At 42.3% G+C, this 23,232-nt stretch overlaps 1 protein-coding gene across 1 annotated transcript in view; it reads right to left on the minus strand.

Moving 5' to 3' along the window:
* Positions 1 to 722: 722 nt before the first annotated feature.
* Positions 723 to 23,232, minus strand: part of ap4e1 (adaptor related protein complex 4 subunit epsilon 1) — a 67,006-nt gene continuing 44,496 nt past the window's right edge. The window contains exons 17-21 of the mRNA XM_060852767.1: positions 22,130 to 22,364; positions 11,847 to 12,452; positions 10,079 to 10,269; positions 6,667 to 6,827; positions 723 to 2,342 (exon numbers count right to left, since the gene is read on the minus strand). Coding sequence (XP_060708750.1) covers positions 2,176 to 2,342; positions 6,667 to 6,827; positions 10,079 to 10,269; positions 11,847 to 12,452; positions 22,130 to 22,364 — 1,360 coding nt within the window. The 3' untranslated portion in view covers positions 723 to 2,175. The remainder of the gene's footprint in view (positions 2,343 to 6,666; positions 6,828 to 10,078; positions 10,270 to 11,846; positions 12,453 to 22,129; positions 22,365 to 23,232) is intronic.

The following is a 23,232-nucleotide window of genomic DNA, read 5'->3' on the forward strand; positions in this document are numbered from 1 at the left end:
ACACCTATCAATACTGCAATAGGCAGACTGATGATGACTGACTCAAGTGGGTTTATTCTCTCCCTTTAGTTTCCTCACCACCTACTGTAGACACAGTCTCTCAGATATGCCTTTTCAGACTCAACTCAGTTAGCAATGGTCCACCTGAGCCACTTTGTGTTCGACATTGAAGTCCTACAGCCAGGATTCATTATCACATGAAGATCTCAGACCCATTGTTAGTCTGTCCAAGAAGCTAGTTGATCATGGAAAAACTGCAGTGCCGATAGATTAATAATAATCCCACAACATTGACAGACCACATTGCCAAAGACGATAATAATCAGCCTTGGAGTATTTTCCGCCAATCTGATTACATTTCTGCCACTCATTTCATGAGCTGTATATAATGAAGCTGACAGCTAGATACAAAAAGATGGAACCATCTGTTAGTCCCAATTGCTGAGGTTGGTTGTATAAAATAAGTATGACTTGAATTTGCATAGCCTCTCAGACATGTCAAATTGACCCTCAAAGCTCTTCACAGGGTTACTTGGAGACCAAAGTTTAGACCAATAAATGTAACAATGCTACACCAACAAAATACCAAATAAAAATGAGCTAAACAGCCAATGAATCTTTTGTTTTGCTGGTACTTGTCTTTATTAAAAGTCCTTTAATATCGTCACTTTGTATTTAAATTAAAAATATTTAACTTAAAGCAGATCAAGTTAAAAGGCTTTTTTTCTAAAGAAATATATATAGTTCATATGCATTTTGTCTTTGAAAAGAGAATGGTAAAAGAATTAGTAAATATTTCACGCTGAATTAAGTATCTACAAAGAAACCAGACTACATCACAGTGGCGCAGTACCATCAATTCTGACTGGTCAGTGCCGGTGATGAGTCTGAACTCACGGAACTCCAGGTTGTGAAGTACGATTCATAGGAAGATGATATGGGAAGCAGCTGTGTACTGAGAAACAGGATAGAAGTCAGAATATGGATGAAAGACTTTTTTTTAAGCATGGTATATTTATTAAACTACAGGTGCTTAAGAAAATCATAATAAATCACGCACAATATGATTTTTATATATATGATATACATATCCATTATTAAATAGGGACATTGTACCATAGGTACAAACCAGCTTGGATTATTATACAAACATAAGGCTTTGGGTTAGTCTTCAATAAACACTATTAAATTACATCCAGGGTTGACCTGTTTTACCATGAAAAGTCTTCCCTGATTTTTACTTTTATCTTGTCCACAGTGCAAAAAATAAGAAGCAAACTCACTTAATTATAGTGCAACAAACCAGTAGAGCTCTTGTAATGAATTTGAGTGTTAGAACTTAAACACTTGAGCAGTAAATTGCTGCTTAGTACAGGACATTGCTTCACTGCTCCTGTGTTTCAGTTCTAACTACAGCAAACAAGATTCAATATTAATGCTTAACATAAAGAATACAGATTTGATCATTTCAGTGCTTAGAAAAAGACAAAAATATGTACAAAATACTTCAGGTATTTGAATAGATTACCAATACATAACTTACTTCAAGTTGTACCACAGGCAGAATAAATTGGCGTGCACTTTGGTGAAATTGTAAAAATGAGAACTTTTAAGCCCACCTGTAAACTGTAAATATATTACAGCATCCAAAGGCTATTGGCATTTAAAAATCTAGGAAACTGTGCATTTATTTCATTAATCCCAACATCTCCAAAATTTCAAATATGTTTTATCTAATTTCTTCTAGTTCCCACTAGCACACACTCGGAATTTCATTGCTACATCTTGGCAATTGCCAAGGTCTTAACTGGAACTTCCATTCTAAAAAAAACACTTTGGAAATGATATCAAAGTGAAATATTTGAGCATCTCTCAAAGAAACCACCAGGAAGACAAATTTATCGCAGACACTACAAAAATCAGTCAAGTAGCTGCTGTATCGGGTTGTTTTAATTATTGCAAAACTCTCTTATTCTGCAATTAAACATTACTGACCACGGTAAACCATTTTTGTGTTGTGTCATTGTTCTTGAACAACCAATCCTCACTGATCATTAACAAAACATCTTGCACCAAACACTTCAGTCATCTTGAGTCCAATCTACTCAACAACCTCTGCAAACCACAATGAAGCTTAGATAAGCTAGTCCACTTTAGTTTTGGCTTGAGGTTTTGCTAAAGTTGAACATTTTGCATCACCTTTTGGCATTCATATAACATACAGTCTGGAAGGACACTGCAAGGTGATCGCAGCCACACTGATAAAATCCCACCATGAAATCGACAGTGAAATAAACAGGGCGTTGATGGAAGCAGTTGGCATGCTATAATCCCTTCTGTTCCTGCAGGAAGGAAGGAAAAGTTAATTTGGACAAATATTTCATACTCAGCACAGTGAAATACTTCAGTGTGGGGCAATGCTTACTTTTACCAACATACATTTTATAGCTAGCATTGCAATACTGAATGTAAACTGAGGTCTATGTACTGTGAGAAGAATCCCATCGATCAGTTTCTGAACCAAGACAATTCCAACACATTCCAGTTGAGGTCAGTGCATAAAAATATGCTCAGTGTGGAACGAGATGCTCCAGCATTCCAGGGACAAGGGAGAACATGCTCATTCCCACCTAAGTGTCCACAACACCATGAGCTGAAGCCAAGTAGCATTCTGTCCATGAAATGGTCACAGGTGGTTAGTTCAATATCATTTCTTTCCCCCGCCCCAACTCAATCCAAACAAATAAAGAGCTTATATTAAACTTTGCTTGATAACAACATTAAATTAGACAGTCAGGACTGAGCTACCGAAAAGGGTGAACAGTTAAGAGCCATAGAAACAAAGGATGTAGTGAAGGCTGTTACAAGTTGCACATGTTCTGCAGTTTACAAACCACCCCTGGACTGCTGGGTGGTGCTAATTAACTTTATTTATTGGCAATAATGCATTTGTCTAAATTTCTTACAAATTCCTGTCAAAAGAGCCACACTTTACAAAAGTAGTGGATTAGGCTTCTCCCTGATCGCTGTCAAACCCATTGCCCAGGGTTGTGCCATGCACAGCAGCAAAAACTCCAGGTTCAACTCCTGGTCAGAGTTCAAGTTGGTTGCTAGCTGGGACAATTGTCAGATATCTAATGGCAGAAACAAAAAAAAAATCAGCTGAGAGATGCTCACACTAAGACATCAGGCGCGAGAAGGCTGGGTTTTTGTCTGTACTGATTAGATGGATTGTTTAGTTATCAAACATGCATGCAGCTTCAGATGAAAGTAATTTACTTAAACACTTAGTTCCGTTAGGGTCTACTGACCATGTTGTTTTCGCCAAATTTCCCTACTCAAAATTGATTCAAATATGGCAATATAAAAAGGCACCCAATGAGGAGCCAGTCTCAACATAACAGACAGTAATAAAGACCAGTATTGAGCACTTTTATTTTCTCTTACTCAAGTTTCTTCATCAACATTTTCTAAATTGTTTCCAACAGAGATAGGGCAGAGTGTACAGAAAATAACAGAGGTTCCCAAACTAACTCTAGAGGTGTTACAAACCGATGTTCTGGGGCCATGAACTCTAGGGCAGCAACAGTGAGTTAGCGATGAGTGCTAAACGCAGTGGGACACCTCTAAATCATTGGAATGTGTTTGGAAGGTGGATGCAACTTAACTCAGCCAAATAGTGAGATCTGGATGCTGCAAATCCAATGGAGAAGACTTGCTGCCACAGGTCCCTTCCCAACATTCCTCATTGCAGTCCCTCACCTCTGCAAAAAAAACTACACTCAAGGGTTTGGGGTCACGACAATGGGTGAACACCAAAATTGAGTCACAACGGGAAAATGTTTGGAAAACACTGAAATAAGAGGTGAAACAAGAAAAAAAGAGGATTACAAAGTGAAAACTAGAGCAGGAGGAGAAGAGATGAAAACAGAAGGAAAAAGAGAAAAAACAAAACTTTTTACACAACTGAAACGAAATCAAAAGAGAAAGATAAATGGCAGAAGTGGAGGTGAATTCGAGAAAGAATTGTTGTGTTGCCATAGTCTTACAGACCATAGGGGCTGCTCTCTCAGAGAGAGAGAAGTGACTGGTGGTGATTTAACCTGAGGGCCACCAGACCTCAAGCAAGGGAAGAGGTGGAGAAGTAGAGTCCTTCATGGTAACCTCAAACCGGTGATGGGAATTAAACCCATGCAGTTGGCATCACACTGCTCTGTAAACCAACAATCCAGCCAACTGAGCTAAACCAATTCCTCAAGAGAATCCAATAAGAGGAGAAAAATTATTTTTCAACAAAATGGGCCATGACACTAACACATTTGGAGGGTGACTGTGTCGTGCAGCACAAAAACAGAGACATTTTGAAATGAGAGCATTCTCCAAACATAGCTGGTCATTTCTCGAGGTTGTAAATCAATATTTATAACCATAAGTATATATTGCTAGACCAAATGTGAAGATCAAACCCACCTCCACCTCAAACTATTGAGAATGTTTGTGGGTGTTTGAAATGGATTAATGCCTCTACTGAAATAGAAGGCATAGCAAACAAATGCAAACTAACTAAGTATTTGCTTGCTAAAACCAGTTTAACAAGTTTGATGAGTGCGTAACAAAGCAAAAGTATGTTAAATATCCATTCTCCAGTGTGCAGGTAGTCAATAGCAGAATGTTCCTTTACAAAAAGGTGCTTGCAGGATAATAAGAGAAAAACCTCAGATTGAGAATCCTAATATAAATTCTTTGAATTAACAAGTTATTAATGCTAATCGGTTGGGATCTTACAATGTTTAGTCAATGACTTTAAAAATGCTAATGAGGTGAGGGATTCAAACTCTCAGAAAGGCAGCCAGCCATCACAATCAAGTTCCTTTCCCCACTTCCTAAATGGAATCTTCTGTTTTCACTGGTGGGGTGTTTGGACATGCGAGGGACATTTAATTGTATGGGGTGGTGTCTTACCTAATCCCACTGCCTTCCAGCCTCTGCCAGATTTATGTAGGAGTGGAAAGACCAGAGGCTGACCTTCTCATCCCACTGCTCACCAAGGCTCTGAAGTGGTCCACTTGAGGGCCTCATCCCAACATTTCCAGGAGTAAGCAAGCTGCAAGTGGAGGTGCCTCTATACAGCAGCTAAAACTGTGCAACCAGTGTGTCATCTGGTGATCGTGGTGGGCAGTTTTCTTTTTGGAGGGGGTTTGGTTGCTTGATCAAGAGGTTACACATCAGGTTGGAATAGGGGGCAGCTGAGAACCAATCCCTCTGCCGTTGTTACCGGCACACTTACCCAACTCCCACCCTGTGTCCCCCACATTAGCTGCCAGTGGCCTGATTTACTCTGTGCCTCCCAGCATTCTAATGCCTATTATTCCAACTGTAGCAACAATCAATGTCACTCTGCGGACCCTTTGATTAGACAGCAACTCTTAGTAGGCAAGACCTTTGACCCTGGGGTCTTGATTCTAACCTCACCATTGTCAAATTGACATTTGATTTGATGGATAAAGTAGCATAGGTTTCTTGCCAGCAACAAAATCCCACCAACTCAACAAGATTCCATGCCCATTTCAAGCTACATGCAACTATAACATAGGAAATTCATTCAAAAACTGAAGATTTGAAGGTTTCTAAACAAGACCAAAAACTTTAATCTATTTCCTTCTCCAGACTCATTTACTTCATTCTCTGGGTAGATGTAGTCACTTTTATAAGCAGGCATTCTGAACAAACTGCTGTGTTTTAACAGTTTGCCACTGACATCTACTGGCCCAATTGTGTAACTGACGATATCTGTGGAATTAGGCTGTTGTCAGTCCAAAACACAGCAACTGGCCAGTCGTAGGTAATTACACATCAGCAGGAAGGTCTATTTGGAGAACGTCTAACGTGCTATTCTACTATTTTCTATTCAGTTCTATAAATCAATCGGTTGAAAAGGGAAGCACAGAAAAGGAAGAATTTGAGAAAATGGATATTAGGAGAGAGTAAAGGGCAAAACATTGAGATTATTAGTTTTATTCTTCTTGCACATGTTTAAAGTGTTCCAAACCATTCTCTTCAAATGTGATAATGTCTTCTATAAACAAACATGACGCTTAAAATCACTTTTGTTTTGGATTAAAGTATGGTATATCCATACCCATTGTTAGCCATTTGACAGATGTGATGCCAGTCACAATACTGTCATGGCCAATATCCTAGATGCTTTTTCACAGATTAAAGTCAGCTGTAAATTGTTTTAAAATTCATTAGAATGAGCAATTATTCCAAATATAAAGCCTTCTAAGGGAAGCTCCTCCTAGGACTGCATGCTTTGGGGCATCGTTTAAAATCTGCTGTCTGTATATAGTTGGCTCTTCTGATTCATAGTAAACAAATACATGTTGGTGTTGAATAAGTCAGGGATCACACTTCTCCATAAAGCCCACTGTAGTCACCTGGACAGCTGACAATCATGGGCAAGATTCACAAATGAATAGTCCCCACTTAACATAAGATATCAGGCCAACAATCACATTCAGCATGGTTCTTCAGCAAGAATTCAGCAGAGATGAGAGGGAAAATTGACCAAAAATGCAAAGTAAAATGAAATACTTTCAGGTCAGGCTTGCACAAGCACTGACTCCATTAATATAGAATTTCAGCTGTATAATAAATAGATGTTACCTATAATATCCACAATATGTAGCTTCAGTTCTTTCTGCAGTGTATGAAGTGCTAAACTCAGAGCTTCAGGTGAATTTGATGCAAAGCTGAGATTTTGTTTCACGTCGTTGGAAAGTGAAAGCCAGAGATGCCCAAATTCTTCAGTGGTCAGTTTTAATGGCCTGGAAGTAGACAGACAAGTGAACAAAGTCAGAGGTCTTATCAAATGAGAACAATAATTCTAACCATGTACTTGTCAAAAAGTTGCATTTAATCTCATGAGTTCATCAGGACAGTACCAGTACAATTGCATTGAGGACCAATTGGATAATACCAATTTTATCCAGTTTTTCATATTAGAAGGTACAGGAGCTAAACAAATCAGCGAGGTCCAATCTAGATGCACAGGGTTTGTTTTGTGAAGATAGACCATTTCCTTATTCTGACCTTAGTACAAGGATGGTGCTAAAAACAACAAATATTATCCCATCATTGGAATCATTGCCAATTTTTTTTCTTTATCAGGCTCTCCAATAACTCTGAATGCAAACAAGGTAAAATTTATCTTTAAATGTGTAAAATGGATGGCACTTACTCTCTCACTGTTGAAAGAAATTTTTCTTCCGTTGTAAGAACAGGCAAGTGAAGCTAACTTGTTAATAAGCAGAGACGCTATGGCCACTTTGTATGTTGTATAATTTGATTAGGAACAAAGGAGTTCATTGTCTTGTAAATACTGCCTTGTATACTTGTCTTTACCTAGCAATTTTTAGTTAAAAAGACATCATCTACATACACTGTTATAACTTGAGTACGCTGAGTAAGTTTTGTTCCCAACAGCCTAATATTAATGAATTGTTACAGTGCACAGAGGCCATTCAGCTCATCATGTCTGCATCTACTCTCCAAATGAGCATTAGGAATAAGTGACACTCTTCTCCAAGTCACCCAATGACATTAGAGCTGAGAAATACAACTATTAAATTGTTATTAAAAGTCAAATAATGACAGTCTGAAAGGTACTTTTGACCATATCCAAGCATTCTTTAGCTCACTTAATGCAAGACGCGAAAAAGAAAAGACATTTTGTATTTGCAAAATAATTTACTCTGTCATTATTCCCTCATGCATAGATATTACCATTTAATGTGGGAACACGATGCAAACATGTCAGGTACCTTCATCCGAAATTGACTGCTACAAGATGTTAGGACACAGTTTAAGGAAACTCTTTCTTAGTTATTCTTGACTGCTACTGTATGGCATACCCTGAACTCCAGATGGCATCTCCTCACACTAAAACAGAGACGATTTCACAGAACTGCTATTTACAGAAGGCAACATTAGGCCTACAATTTTTGTGGCAGCTCTCTAAAGGACCATCATACCTAGTGTCACCTCCCAGACTTCTTCCCATAGCTCTGTGCTTTCTTTTCAGATAACAATCTAATTCTGAGTGTCTTGACTGAACCTGCACCTCCAGCACATGAGCAGTATTATTCAGATTCGAACCACTCACTGCATGAAAAGGGTTATCCTCATGTCACACTGATTTTTAAGCCAAGTGACTTAAATCCACGCCCACTTATTTTCAATGGTCTCACCAACAGGAAGATGATTTGTTTAGCATTTCAGGGAATACAGTATAAGCTCAATGGCAGTGATCTAATAGAAAATAATGAGGTTCTAGCTGTAGCACAGGACACCCTCTCAACAAAAACTAGGATACAAGCCAAAAACTTCAAGGGCTGTTGAATTTGCTTGCCTTCCAGTATGGGTTTATCAGCTGCAAAAAAAAAGACTGAAATATAGCAAGTTTCAATCCATTCTTCTTAACTGAATGCATCAGTATCTGGGAAAATACCTAAAGTGTATTATACTCAACACCTCCGCAAGAGTTTTTTTTAGATTAGATTAGATTACTTACAGTGTGGAAACAAGCCCTTCAGCCCAAACAGTCCACACCGACCCACCGAAGCGCAACTCACCCATACCCCTACATTTACCCCTTATCTAACATTATGGGCAATTCAACTGACCTGCACATCTTTGGACTGTGGGAGGAAACCGGAGCACCCGGAGGAAACCCACGCAGACACGGGAAGAATGTGCAAACTCCACACAGTCAGTCGCCTGAGCCGGGAATCGAACCCAGGTCTCTGGCGCTGTGAGGCAGCAGTGCTAACCACTGTGCCACCGTACCACATATTCCACATTTTCAATACAATTATTAGAAAACTTGGCCAGCGACTGTCTCACAGATGACAGGTGAGTCTGCACTTCCTTTTACAGGATTAAAAAGACAGTAAGTTGGATTGTTCCCAGGCAATAGCCAACCCTGCCAATTAATTCTGCAGTTGCATCTCCTTCTTCCACTCAGAACAGACTATGTGATCAAATACCTCAGGATATCAACATTCACAGCCAGTAGTTCAATCAACGCAGAGAAATTACACCTTAGTATTTTCAGGTAAATGCTTTTTTCATAACTGTGCTGTTCAAATGATATTAAATATTTTAATTGCCCATCAAGCAAAGTGAAGGCCCAAAGGTTGTAGTTCACAACCACATTCCCCACAGGAGGCTAACAGGAACTTGAGAATAACATGACACAGATATACTTGGCCGTTATCCTCAACAACACCGTTATGAGCTAAAGTTCTTATACACTTTAGATTAGAATACTAATTCCCAATTTATTCAGGACCTTTAACAGCTAGTTACTTTTGGACTTTTTGTTCCTGATATTTCATTATGATAAGCAAATGTACAAGTGCCAAAAACTACAAATAAAGTTATTTGAATAAGTTTCAGCAAATTTCTTCAATATACAGAAACACTTTCTATAAACAGCACAACAGAAAGCATCAATATTTAAAACTGCAAAGAACATTCAATATTCAAAGAGTAATAACCAAACTTGGAATACAGCAATTCATTCTGAAATTCAAAGCAATTTTTGAGAAGACTTGTGGTTCAGTTTGATAATAAGTAAGTTAGCTCGCTGAACAAGATGATTTGTTTTCAACAGCTTCATTACCATACTGGATAACACCATCTCTGGTGAAGCGCTGATGGTATGACCCACCTCTCCATTTATAGGTCTTGATTACTTAAGGTGGGTGATGTCATTTCTGGTTCTGTTTTTCAAGGGAAGGTAGATAGGATCTAAATCAATGTGTTTATTGATTTAGGTCCTATCTACCTTCTCTTGGGAAAAAAATACGGAAATGACATCACCCATCTTAAGTAACCACGGCCTATAAATAGAGAGGCAGGTCATACCATCAGCGCCTCACTGGAGACTCTCACTGTTACCCAGTATGCTAACAAAACGTCTGAAAACAAATCTTCCATCTCAACAAGCTAACAGACACACTTATTCATAGCAATGTTTACCAACCAATTATTTTGCTGTACATTAGTCTCATACCTGATGAAATCAATTAAAAATAGAGTGAGTGCAAATTCCTCCTGGGTACAATGACTGGACTCTAGCTGATAAGTAAGGTGTCCTGTGAGTAGCGCCTGGGTACATGGCTTCACCATCTGTAGACAGAGGTGACATTTGACTGTGGTTTGGGATTGCACCACTGGAAAAGGGAAGTCCGTGCTCTCAGAAGTCTGCATAATTATGTACAGAAACATTAAAAGCAGAAACGTTAAGGTTGAAATTATAAATGCACCACACTATCCCATTTAATCAATGAAAAATATGATCTGGTAAAATGGTAACATATTTTGATCCTCCTGTAGGTTAAGGTTGCAAGAGATCCTCCACAAAGTAAACTCCTTATATGAACACATGAATGAGGCCACTTGGCCACTCGAACCCACTTCTCCATCCAATAAGATGATGGCTAAGCTAATTACTCAACAATCCCACTTCCACCCAGTGACTTTTCACCCCTTTATCGAAAATCTATCCACCTCTGCCTTAAAAATATTCAAAGACTGCTTCCACCACTTTGAGAAAACCTTTCAACCATCTGAGAGAGAAAAAAAGTCCTCCTATCTGTCCTAAATGAGTGCTCCCTTATTTTTAAACAGTGACCTTTTTAAAAAAAACATTATTGTTAAATTTTAGACTCGCCCACAAGAGGAAACATCCTTTCCACATCCAACCTGTCAAGTCCCCTTAGGATGCTGAATCAAGTCACCTCTTATTTTTTGAAACTCCAGCAGGTACAAGCCTAGCCTGACAAATCTTTTCTCATAGGGAAACCCACCTATTACAGCTAAATGTCCTCTGAACTGCTTTCAACATTTTCTTTTTAAATAAGGAGACCCTATGACTCTACAGGAATTTGGATGGGAATATGAATAGGAAGGGTTTGGAGAGATATGGGCCGGGTGCTGGCAGGTGGGACTAGATTGGGTTGGGATATCTGGTCGGCTTGGACGGGTTGGACCGAAGGGTCTGTTTCCATGCTGTACATCTCCAAGACTCTCTCTATGACAATATTGTGCACAGTTCTCCAGATGTGGTCGCACCTATGTCATGAATAAATGAACTATAACCTCCCTACTTTAGAATTCAATAATGCTCATTGGCTTTCCCAGCTACCTTTGTGACTGATGCACTGGAGCACACAGATCCCTCTACATCTCAGAACTGTCATCATTTAGATATTATGCTTCAATTTCATTCTTCTTGCCAAAATGGAAAATGGCACTTTTCCACATGAAACTCCATTTGCTAGATCTCTGCTCATTCACTTAACCTATCTCTATCCCTTTGAAGTTAGCCATCTTTATTATTGCTCATCCATCCATAAGCAAGCCTGAGATGATGATAAACAACTTTCCCAAATCAAAAGCCAAAGGATTTCTAGCATTAAGTTGCTGCACAGCACATCACATGCCCGACTGTCTGATTTCAAAGCTGAGCAATAATGTGTGCACTTCGAAAGCGCATGACAAGGGGGGATTAAGAGAGAAACCAAGCAAAGGGAGAGAACCTCTAATTCTAATGTTAAAATATATATTCATACAATTATGGTTTTATTTCAGAATTTTATATAATCAGCATTAAAGGGTTTCTTTTTATAAGTAATGTACACTGCAAATCCCAATAATGTTTAAAAACTTTAGACAATATTTAATTCCAATAATTTTTTTAATGAGATTAATTTTTTTAATTTTAGCAAGTTGCCTTATTTTAACTGTTCAATACTGTACCACTGCTAGATTGTACTTACCTCCAATTCGTCAGTTAATGCAAAGTTGACTGTTGCATTATGAACTTCCACACTGCTGCGGTTAGTAATAAACAAAGGGATTAGCAGACAGTCCTCTTTCCAAATTTTACAGGAAAACAAAGCTATATTTTCATTGGCACAAAGAAGCTCAAGCTTTGAATGAGCATGCTCAGCAAACTCTTCTGGCAAACTTGGAGTTAGACCGGAGATTTGGTCATGAGCCTCAAAGGCAGAGCAGCAATTTGCAGGCTGTATGATGTCAAAATTTCCATCTGCAAATAGACCTGAAAAGGGTTCCTTTGATGCTGAAGGCATGGCTTTGATTGTCTTCAAGTTGTTACTTGAAGTCCATGATCTGTCATATCCTTGGGCAGGCTGCTCTGTAAGGACCTCTGCAGAGTCAGATGATGTTTCCCTTGACGGCATTGCTTTACTTTCTTGGAAGGGACTACATCTTTCTACGACATTATCCATGAGGTTTGGAATTTGAGGGGGATGTGGAACAATTGTCTTCTGTGCATTCATAGCTTTCTCATGACCATTTTGTCCCTCAACAATCTTTGATTTTCTCCAAACTTTCTGGGTACTGCTCTGAGGTTTTCCCATCTAAAAAGATTGTAAAAATGTAGAAATTATAACTTTTACGGTCTTGATATCACTAAGCAGCATCAGTCAAATATTTTTATTCAGGTGAACTCATGCACATTGTACACACTTTAAAATGAACATTAGCTGCAAGATAAAAAAGATCTTTGCCTTTAAGTCAAATATAGCAAAGAACCAGTTTCACAGTTTACCAAGATTTAAAATTAGATAATTAGTAAGTCTTCTGTTGCAAAATGTCTTAGACATTACAGGGATAATGCTTAAACTGCTCTTTAGTTTTTATTATTTTGTAGATTTTGATGATAATGGAACATGCATCTAAAAGGCTAGAAAAATGGAAAGTGAGTAAAAAAAAATCATGTAATAATAATTTGCAGCAAGAATTGGTTACCATGAGTGAATAGAGTAGATACAAATCTGTTTGAAGTTGTACTTGAATTAACAGAAACAGTTAATCACCTCATTGAATCAGTGTGTCATCTGCAATTTTTAGACTATGCAAAATGCTTCCTGGTTAAGTCTCGCACTTATTTTCAAATGAGACTGATCCCAAAATAAAATATAAACCTGTTTAGGATCTCATTCAGCCTCATAATACTGAAAGCTACGTTAAATGTTCGGCAGATCCAACAAACTATGCTGATATTTTCCTTTGGGACTTAACTCTCCAAATGCTGAGCCCATTACCCTTTAATTTCCAAATTCATCTTGTAACTGTTAATTAAGGGCACTTGTGGTAGTGGTAGTGTTCCTACCTCTTAGGTAGGAGACCCAAATTCAAGTCCCACCTGCTCCAGAGGTGTGTTATAACATGACTGAACAGGCTGACCAAAGCATCTACAACTGTTGATTACGGATGTGCATGCATAAATATGGCGGCCAGTTAGCTTAGCTTGCTAGCATGCTGTTCAGAATAACACTAGCAGTGCGGGTGCAATTCTGGTTCCAGCTAGGTAGCCTGGGGACCTACCTACCTACTTACCATGCCCTATCCATGCAAGTGGAAGGCAAAGAGAAACTACCACTGACGAAAAAAAACAGCAATGACAAACAGTTCAGGATGAAGCATCAACAGATACTCAGCCAAGGACCTGCCTTCCAGAACAGCACTTATGGAGCTGAATGGAATGCACAAATATATGCCACTGCTTCACAACCTTTTTCCCTCTGTGACCCCATTTTGAAGCTTGAAAATTGTTGCAGTCCACTCAGTGAGAACTGAGGATATGGATATGGGCTGGGGAAAGCTGTGACACTCAGAGTCCTGTTAGGGGAGGGAGCACAACAGTTATAAGTTGGTCAGAGTTTCACAGAAGCAACTGGCGCCGCAGAAACTGAAAGCCCAAAATTACAGCTGGCAACACCATTTCGGGTTCTGACCCCCCACTTCAGGGAGCCCTAGAGTCATATGGTGTAGATTAGCCACAGTGCCCTTAGGTGGGGGTTCCAAGTTTTTGTCATGGTGACACTGAAGGAATATCAATACATTTACCACTTAGGATGGTTTGTGACTTGCAGGGAATCTTTGTAGGTGTTCCATGATTTTGCTAGGCTTGTCCTTCTAGTTAGGCAAGATCACAGGTGTGGATGGTACTAAGAAACTTTGAGAGGTTGCTTTAGTGCAGTTTGTAGATAGTACACAGTGCTGCAACAAATGCAATGGATGTCAGACAGGGGAGAAATCAAGTGGACTCCTTTGGCCTGGATGGTGTCGAACTTCTTGAGAGTTGATGGGGTTGCATTCATAGAGTCATAGAGTTATGCAGCATGGAAACAGATCCTTTGGTTCAACTTGTCCATGCCAAGTATCCCAAACTAAACTAGTCCAACCTTCCTACATTCCTGAAGGTTTTATGCTCAAAACATCGATTTCCCTGTTCCTCGGATGCTGCCTGATGGGCTGTGATAGATTTTCCAGCACCACAATCTCAACTACGTTTGGCCCATATCCCTCTAAACCTTTCCTGTTCACGTACCTGTTCAAACATCTTTTAGAAGTTGTAACTGTATCTGCATCTACCACTTCCTTTGGCAATTCAGTCCACATATGAACCACCCTGTGCATGGAAAGGTAGTCTCTCAGGCCCCTTTTAAATCTTTCTTCTCTCACCTTAAAAATATATCCTCTAGTTTTGAACTCCCCCCACCTTAGAAAAAAAGATCTTTACTATTCACTTTATCTATGCTCCACATGATTTTAAAAACCTTCATTAGGTCACCCTTCAATCGCCTATGCTCCAGTGAAAAAAGTCCCAGCCTCTCCTTCTAACTCAAACCCTTCAACTTGGTAACACCTTTGCAAATCTTTTTTTTTGCATCATCTCCAATTAAATAATATCCTTCCTATAGCAGGGTGACCAAAGTGGTACGTAGTACTCCAAAGTGGCCTCTCCAACTTCCTGTTTAACAACAACATGACGTCCCAACATCTGTACTCAATGGTCTGAACAATGAAGGGCAAATGGGGAGGAGCACCTGACTTGTGCCTTGTTGAGAGTGGACAGTCTCTGAAGGGTCGGGGGCAAGTTACTTGTCACAGAATTCACAGCCTCTAAACTGCTTTGGTAGCCACAGTATTTATGTTGCTGGTTCAGTTTGGTATCTCATCAAGAGTCAACTCCAGAATGTTGATATTGAGGATTCTTACAATGACAATGTCACTGAATGTAAGGAGGCAATGATTGGAACCTGTCTTGTTGGTGATAGTCATTGCCTGCCACTGGTGTTGCACAATGCTTCTCACTACTTCTCAGCCCAAGCCTAGATGTTGTCCAGGTATTATTCCATTTGAACACAGTTAAAAATCACACAACACCAGGTTATAGTCCAACAGGTTTATTTGGAAGCACTAGCTTTCAGAGTGCTGCTCCTTCATCAGGTGGTTGTGGAGTATAAGGTCGTAGGACACAGAATTTATAGCAAAAGTTTACAGTGTGATGTTACTGAAACTATATATTGAAAAAGACCTGGATTGTTTGTTAAATTGCTTATCTTTTAGAATGGGCAGGTTGGTTTCATTTCTTTCATATGTAAATTTCAGAATTTTCTTAAAGTTACGTTCTGAAGTGAACTTCAACAATAGGTGCCATGTTGGCCCAGATAATGCATTGTAGGTGTGAGGTGCCCTGTGTGAGGCTGTCTGTGCACCAATGTTCAGACTGCTTCTAATCTAAAAAGGGGATTTAATGAATCTTACATGGATTCATGTAGTTTTCGAGCAAAATAAAATGTAACTCTGCAAACACAAATTCACCCCGCAAACCTATGTGTACGCTTGTATGAGTGTCTGAGAGAGCGAGAGCGAGTATGAGAGTGTGGGAGTGCGAGCGGGAGTGAGTGCGAGCGGGAGTGAGTGCGAGCGGGAGTGAGTGCGAGCGGGAGTGAGTGCGAGCGGGAGTGAGTGCGAGCGGGAGTGAGTGCGAGCGGGAGTGAGTGCGAGCGGGAGTGAGTGCGAGCGGGAGTGTGTGCGAGCGGGAGTGTGAGAGCGAGGGAGAGAGTGTGAGAGTGAGGGAGAGAGAAAGACAGTGTGAGTGTAAAGAGGTACAAGGTCTGTGAGAGGGTGTGTCTGAATGTGGGTGTGTGTGTGAGCATATGAGAGAGAGCTTGTGTATGAGAGAGGGTCTGCGTGAGTGTATGGGTCTGTAGGAGTGTGTGTGCGTGTGCGTCCCTGTCTGTGTGTGTGGATAGTGCAATGGGGGTCATCTGTAGTGTGGCATGAACCGAAGATCGTGGTTGAGGCCATCCCCATGGGTACCAATCTTGGCTATCAGCCTCTGCTCAGCCACCTTGAAGGATGGTCTTCCAAAGGTCCGAGGTCAAATGTCCCAAACCGCTGAAGTGTTCTCTGACTGGGAGGGAACACTCCTGTCTGTTGATTGTTGTGTGGTGTCCATTCATCCATTATTCTGCTCGGTCTCACCAATGTACCACTCCTCAAGACATCCTTGCCTGAGATAGACAACATTGGCTGAATCACATGAGTACCTGCCACATATATGGTGGGAGGTGTCCCCACGTGTGATGGTGGTATCCATGTCCACGCTCTGACACGTCGTGCAGCATCTACCGTGTCAAGGTTGTATGGTGTTGCCCTGAAAGCCGGGCAGTTTGCTGTGAACAATGATCTGTATGAGGTTTGGTGGCTGTTTAAAGGCGAGAAGTGGAGGCGTGGGAAGGTCTTGGTAAGGTGCTCATCCTCACTGATAATACGTGCAGGCTGTGAAGAAGATGATGTAGTTTTTCGGCTTCTGGGAAGTACTGGGCAACGAAGGGTACCCTGCCAGTTGCAGCTCGTATCTGTCTCCTCACAAGGTCATTACAGTTTCTCACTGTGGCACATCGGAACTGGCGGTCGATGAGTTGAGCATCATATCCCATTCTTATGAGGGCATCCTTGAGTACTTCCAAGTGCCATGACATTCCTCCTCACCTGAACAGAACTTGTGTAGGCATAGAGTTTGTCTGGAGGGGATGATTGTTTTAATATGTTTCAGGTGGAAGGTGGAGAAGTGTAGCATCATGAGGTTATTTGTGGGTTGCGGTAGAGTGAGGTGCTGAGGTGTGCATCCTTGATGGAGATGTATGTGTCCAAGAATGAGACAGATACTAGAGAGTAGGGCACCTCACACCTTTAATGCATTATCTGGGCCAACATGGCACCTATTGTTAAAGTTCACTTGAGAATGTAACTTTAAGAGAGTTCTTGAATTTACATACGAAAGAACTGAAATCAACTTACCCATTCTAAAAGATGAGAAACTTAATAAATAATCCAAGTCTTTTTCAATATATAATTTCAGTTACATCAATTCTGTGTCCTATGATCTTACACTCCACAACCACCTAATGAAAGAGCAGTGCTCTGAAAGCTAGTGCTTCCAAATAAACTTGTTGGATATAACCTAGTATTGTGTGATTTTTAACTTTGTACACCCCAGTCCAACACTGGTACCTCCAAATCATTTGAACATAGACTGCTCCAGTCTCTGAGAAGTTGCAAAGGTGCTGAACATTGTTCACTGATACTTGCACATTCCCACTTCTAAGCTTATGATCCACGGAAGGTCATTGATGAAGCAGCTGAACCCAGGCTGCTATGAGGTCAGGAGCTGAGTGGGCCTGGCACAACCCGAACTGAATATCAGGTGAGTAGGTTGTTTCTGAGAAAATGCTGGTGATGACACCCTCCATCATTTTGCTGAAGAATGTACTCTGGTGATTGTCAGGTTGGATTAGTCCTGCCTTTTGTGCACAGGGATTATAACCTTGGCACATTTTCCACATTACTCGTTAGATGCCAGTGTTGTAGCTGTGCTAGAACAGTTTGACTAAGGGCATAACTATTTTCCATTTTAAAGCATTTCAATGAGCTAAACGTAGTTAGTTTCCAGAAAAAAAAGCGTTTTTGTTATTTGGTTGCATAGTTACTAATAACAGACTTGAAAGATCATAAAGTCGGGCAGCAATTTCAAATGGGTCCGTGAACTATATTTAGCACTCAGATTTTGTAGTCATCCAAAAATGGATTAAGTTCTGTATACATTCTCCTATTAGCGTACGCAAACATTGAAGTTTTAATGTGAAAGAAATCTTGGCAGTCAGCACCTTTGAGTAGGTACAATAAATTTTAAGCAATTAGTCCTAACAATTACTTGAACTGTGACAGCAAGATTTTTGGCGAGACCCTGGAGTGATTACACAGGTTAATTTCTGCCAATATCCTCACAAATAGCCTTTAAAGGTTTTATTTGGAATTACAGCTCGGGTTGCTGAGGAGCACGTAACTCATCTGGAACAAAGAGATTTTATATTGAAGAATCACCACTTATGCTTGGCACATCTTATAAATAAGCTTCTTAGTTTCAACCAGAAAGTCATATTAGATCATCTCAAAAGAAAACATATTTACTTAAGTAGTCAAATTTAAGTCACTCGTCCTATTTCATCAGCCTCACTACTATGGTGATTAGTTTGGCTCAATTAGTCGCATTCTTGGCCTGGGAACCAGAGAACAAAGCATTACTTTGGGACTAAAGTGCTGAAAATGTGTTGCTGGTTAAAGCACAGCAGGTTAGGCAGCATCCAAGGAACAGGAAATTCGACGTTTCGGGCCAGAGCCCTTCATCAGGAATGATGAAGGGCTCTGGCCCAAAACGTCGAATTTCCTGTTCCTTGGATGCTGCCTAACCTGCTGTGCTTTAACCAGCAACACATTTTCAGCTCTGATCTCCAGCATCTGCAGACCTCACTTTTTACACTTTGGGACTAAAGTCACTTGTTGCGAAGTCCACTTTTCCATACGATTAGATTAGATTCCCTACAGTAAGGGGACAGGCCCTTCGGTCCAACAAGTCCACACCGACCCTCCAAAGAGTAACCCAACCAGACCCATTCCCCTACCCTATACTCACCCCTGACTAATGCACCTAAACACTATGGACAATTTAGCATGGCCAATTCACCTGACCTGCACATCTTTGGACCGTGGGAGGAAACCCACACAGACACGGGGAGAACATGCAAACTCCATACCGTTGCCTGAGGCTGGAATCGAAACCGGGTCCTTGGTGCTGTGAGGCAGCAGTGCTAACCACTAAGCCACCGCACCGCCCCAGGATAATACACAGCTAGTGCTATGAACAGAATGGCCAGTGATGGGAACATGTGAGTACATTAGAAATTCAAGAGGTGAAGTAGAAGGCACAAACTTATATCATCAGCATGGGGTAACTCTAGAGCATGAACAAAAAAAAAACGATTGGTTTGAGGTACATCCAATCGTACAAGTTAGGAACAGCCGGCCATTCAGCCCCTGAAGCCTGCTTCACCATTCAATAACAAGATGGCCAATCTGAGTGTAACCTGAAATCTGCAATCCCACCTGTCCCAGTAACATTCTACTCCTGGGTTAATAAGAATCGCTCCACCTCTGCGTTAAAAGCATTCAAGGACTCTGCTCCACCACCTTTTCAGGAAGAGAGTTCAAAGACTGTCAACACCCATCTCTAATTTAAATGGATGACCTCTGATTTTTAAATGGTGACCCCTAGTATGATCTTCTCCCATGAAAAGAAACACTTCTCTACATCGACCCCGTCAAGAACCTAACGAGGTTGTATGTTTGAATTAATAAATATATATTTCAATCAAGTCACCTCTTAAACTGCAGTGAATGCAAGCCTGACCATTCAGATTTTTCCTTAGAATACAACCCAAACAACAAAATCTGATCTAGCGATCATCACACTTCAAGGTTCGCATACTTGATGTGTTGAGAATATTAATTATTTCTAATTTACACTTTGGGAGATCACATACACAAAGAATCTACTTTCTAGTTAAAAGACAAATTAACAGCTCTGTGAAATGGGTGAAGGCTATCAAATTCTCAACATCCAACGGTGCAGCTGGAGTACACAAAATGGTTGTAATTTTGATAGACTTTATAACCAGCCTACACAGAATTGCAGGTAAAATTGCTCCACAATACCTCCAGGTGCTACATGTAGGAGTGTCACCAAAACAACACTAAAACAGTAAGATGGCACTGAACCCGGGCCTGCTCCATTCCATCTGCATTTCTTTTCTCGTTTTTTACTCCCTTATTTTATTTTACTAACCTCTTGGTGAAGAGATCAGTCGTGACATCAGCATCGGCAAGCAGGCTGGTGCTCCAGGCCCCGGGCCGAGCGGGCCCAGCGCTCCAGGCCCCGGGCCGAGCGGGCCCAGCGCTCCAGGCCCCGGGCCGAGCGGGCCCAGCGCTCCAGGCCCCGGGCCGAGCGGGCCCAGCGCTCCAGGCCCCGGGCCGAGCGGGCCCAGCGCTCCAGGCCCCGGGCCGAGCGGGCCCAGCGCTCCAGGCCCCGGGCCGAGCGGGCCCAGCGCTCCAGGCCCCGGGCCGAGCGGGCCCAGCGCTCCAGGCCCCGGGCCGAGCGGGCCCAGCGCTCCAGGCCCCGAGCGGAGCGGGCCCAGCGCTCCAGGCCCCGAGCGGAGCGGGCCCAGCGCTCCAGGCCCCGAGCGGAGCGGGCCCAGCGCTCCAGGCCCCGAGCGGAGCGGGCCCAGCGCTCCAGGCCCCGAGCGGAGCGGGCCCAGCGCTCCAGGCCCCGAGCGGAGCGGGCCCAGCGCTCCAGGCCCCGAGCGGAGCGGGCCCAGCGCTCCAGGCCCCGAGCGGAGCGGGCCCAGCGCTCCAGGCCCCGAGCGGAGCGGGCCCAGCGCTCCAGGCCCCGAGCGGAGCGGGCCCAGCGCTCCAGGCCCCGAGCGGAGCGGGCCCAGCGCTCCAGGCCCCGAGCGGAGCGGGCCCAGCGCTCCAGGCCCCGAGCGGAGCGGGCCCAGCGCTCCAGGCCCCGAGCGGAGCGGGCCCAGCGCTCCAGGCCCCGAGCGGAGCGGGCCCAGCGCTCCAGGCCCCGAGCGGAGCGGGCCCAGCGCTCCAGGCCCCGAGCGGAGCGGGCCCAGCGCTCCAGGCCCCGAGCGGAGCGGGCCCAGCGCTCCAGGCCCCGAGCGGAGCGGGCCCAGCGCTCCAGGCCCCGAGCGGAGCGGGCCCAGCGCTCCAGGCCCCGAGCGGAGCGGGCCCAGCGCTCCAGGCCCCGAGCGGAGCGGGCCCAGCGCTCCAGGCCCCGAGCGGAGCGGGCCCAGCGCTCCAGGCCCCAAGCTCCGGACCCTGAGCCAGCCCAGCAGCACAGACCCATGGCAGTGACGGAGGCAAGTTCAGGATCACAGCAGCTTCTGCATTGTTGAGGCGATCCTAGCACCAACTCAACTTGAAGTTCAGCTTGGTGCCTTTTGACGTCTTTCTGCGAGGAAGAGGTTCCAATAGGCTGCAGTAACAGAGAATGTGGTGTGGATTTGGCCGATTCTTGTGGTTGCATCCTGGTGTGTTCTTTGACTCAGCTGCTTCAGCAGCTGCTAAAGATAAGGTGGGTTCAGGCCCAGGATTCCAATGGCCCAGGTTTCCTTGAGGCTTTTGCAGCATCTTCACAATGACGTGGTTCGTCTGGTCCAGCCTGGGAGACCTTCGGCGGTTGGGTGGCGACCTGGATGGCTGTTTTTGTCAGGGTTGGTCTGGGTCTCCTTGTGGTGGCTTCAGTCGGTGACTGACTCCATGCAGCCTTTACTTTGGCAACATGGTGGGTCCAGCCTGGGATTCCAACATAGGATTGGCTCCTCAAGCCCAGAACCGTGAAATGGATTAAGTTGACTTTGTCTTAAATTGTCTTAATAAATTTTTTTTTCTTGTTTATATTATCATGGAAGAACTGTTATTCTGAACTTATTTCTTTATTTTTCTAATTTATTACTATGATTTGTACATTTGAAGGCCTGTACTGCTGAACGTTTTTATTTTTCTATTTATGTTTTCCTAAGAATTTGTTCTCAAGAATTTGTATCTAGGTACCCTTGTTACTAAGATGGCGTCAGAAGTAGCAACTTGTAAACATTTCACTGTACTTATGAGTACAAAGCTAATTCAATTCAATATTGTTCAAAAGTTGTACGAATGCTGATAATTCACCTCCTACAAGTCTTAAGTGCAGATCATTTATACCATGCATTATAAAATGCAACCCAGAGACAGACACATGACAATTCTTTTAAACAGTGATACCAATGAGGCTTTTGTAATTCATGCTTGGAGAACAATTCTACTTGTGAAACTGTCGACAAACATGTTAACATTCACTTACCAGACTGACTAAATTGTTGGATCCCAACCCAACAAACAGTGAGGATGCCAACTGCTGCTTTTCCTGTTCTTCTGCAGAAACAGTTGCAGTTCTTTCAGTTTTGGAGGAGGTGTCTGTAGTTGTTTCACTTTCAGAACCGAGACTTGCTAAAGCTTCTACTTTGGACTCCTTCTTCCGAAGGTAACCCTCCTTGCCCCACACTTTCTTCACTCCATTGAGCTTAAGACTATTTGAACTAAATGAAACAGGTGCACAATTCAATACATTTTATCCAAACACTGGCTGAAGCTGTCTTATTCAACCATGTTAGAAATCAGTATTGTAGGCATTTAATTGCTTTGATTTAAAAATAAACAGAATTCTCAACATTTTTAGACAATGTTTCTTCTAAACAGCTTGCCACACAGCAACTGAAAATGGGCTATGCACAGGTTGGACACACAGGTTGCACATGTGTGGCTGCACAAGAAGATTTAAACACTTAATTATACAGAGTACTACAGATTTGCATAATGGAGAACAATTAATATTTGTAAGTACTGTTTGAAAGCTATTTGTCAGCCTTGGTTCAGTGGAAGCACTTCTGCATTTATTAGGAGGTCATGGGTTTAAGATCTACTCCAGAAACCTAAACACTCACTTCTAAGTGAACACTCAAGTGCAGCATTGACAGCGTCCTTTGGATCAGTCTTGAAGCCAAGATACATCTGCTTGTAAAAGCAAATACACAAGGTCCTAAGACACTATTCAAAATGGTGCATGAAAGTTCACCTGATGCTTTGGCCTAATCCTTCAACCACGATCACAAATAATAAGCTGTGCTATTGTGAATCACACTGAAGTTTGTGGAATGTTTACATAAATTACACTTCCCATAGACTGACTGTTATATTTACCTATGAGATGCAGTTAGATTAGATTAGATTACTTACAGTGTGGAAACAGTCCCTTCGGCCCAACAGACACGGGGAGAATGTGCAAACTCCACAAAGAGGAGGCAGGAATTGAACCCGGGTCTCTGGCGCTGTGAGGCAGCACTGCTAACCACTGTGCCACCGTGCTGCCCCTGATTGCACTTTGAAATATTCCAATGAATTACTTAG

Source organism: Hemiscyllium ocellatum, chromosome 39, assembly GCF_020745735.1.
Source record: "Hemiscyllium ocellatum isolate sHemOce1 chromosome 39, sHemOce1.pat.X.cur, whole genome shotgun sequence".
NCBI classification, from domain to species: domain Eukaryota; kingdom Metazoa; phylum Chordata; class Chondrichthyes; order Orectolobiformes; family Hemiscylliidae; genus Hemiscyllium; species Hemiscyllium ocellatum.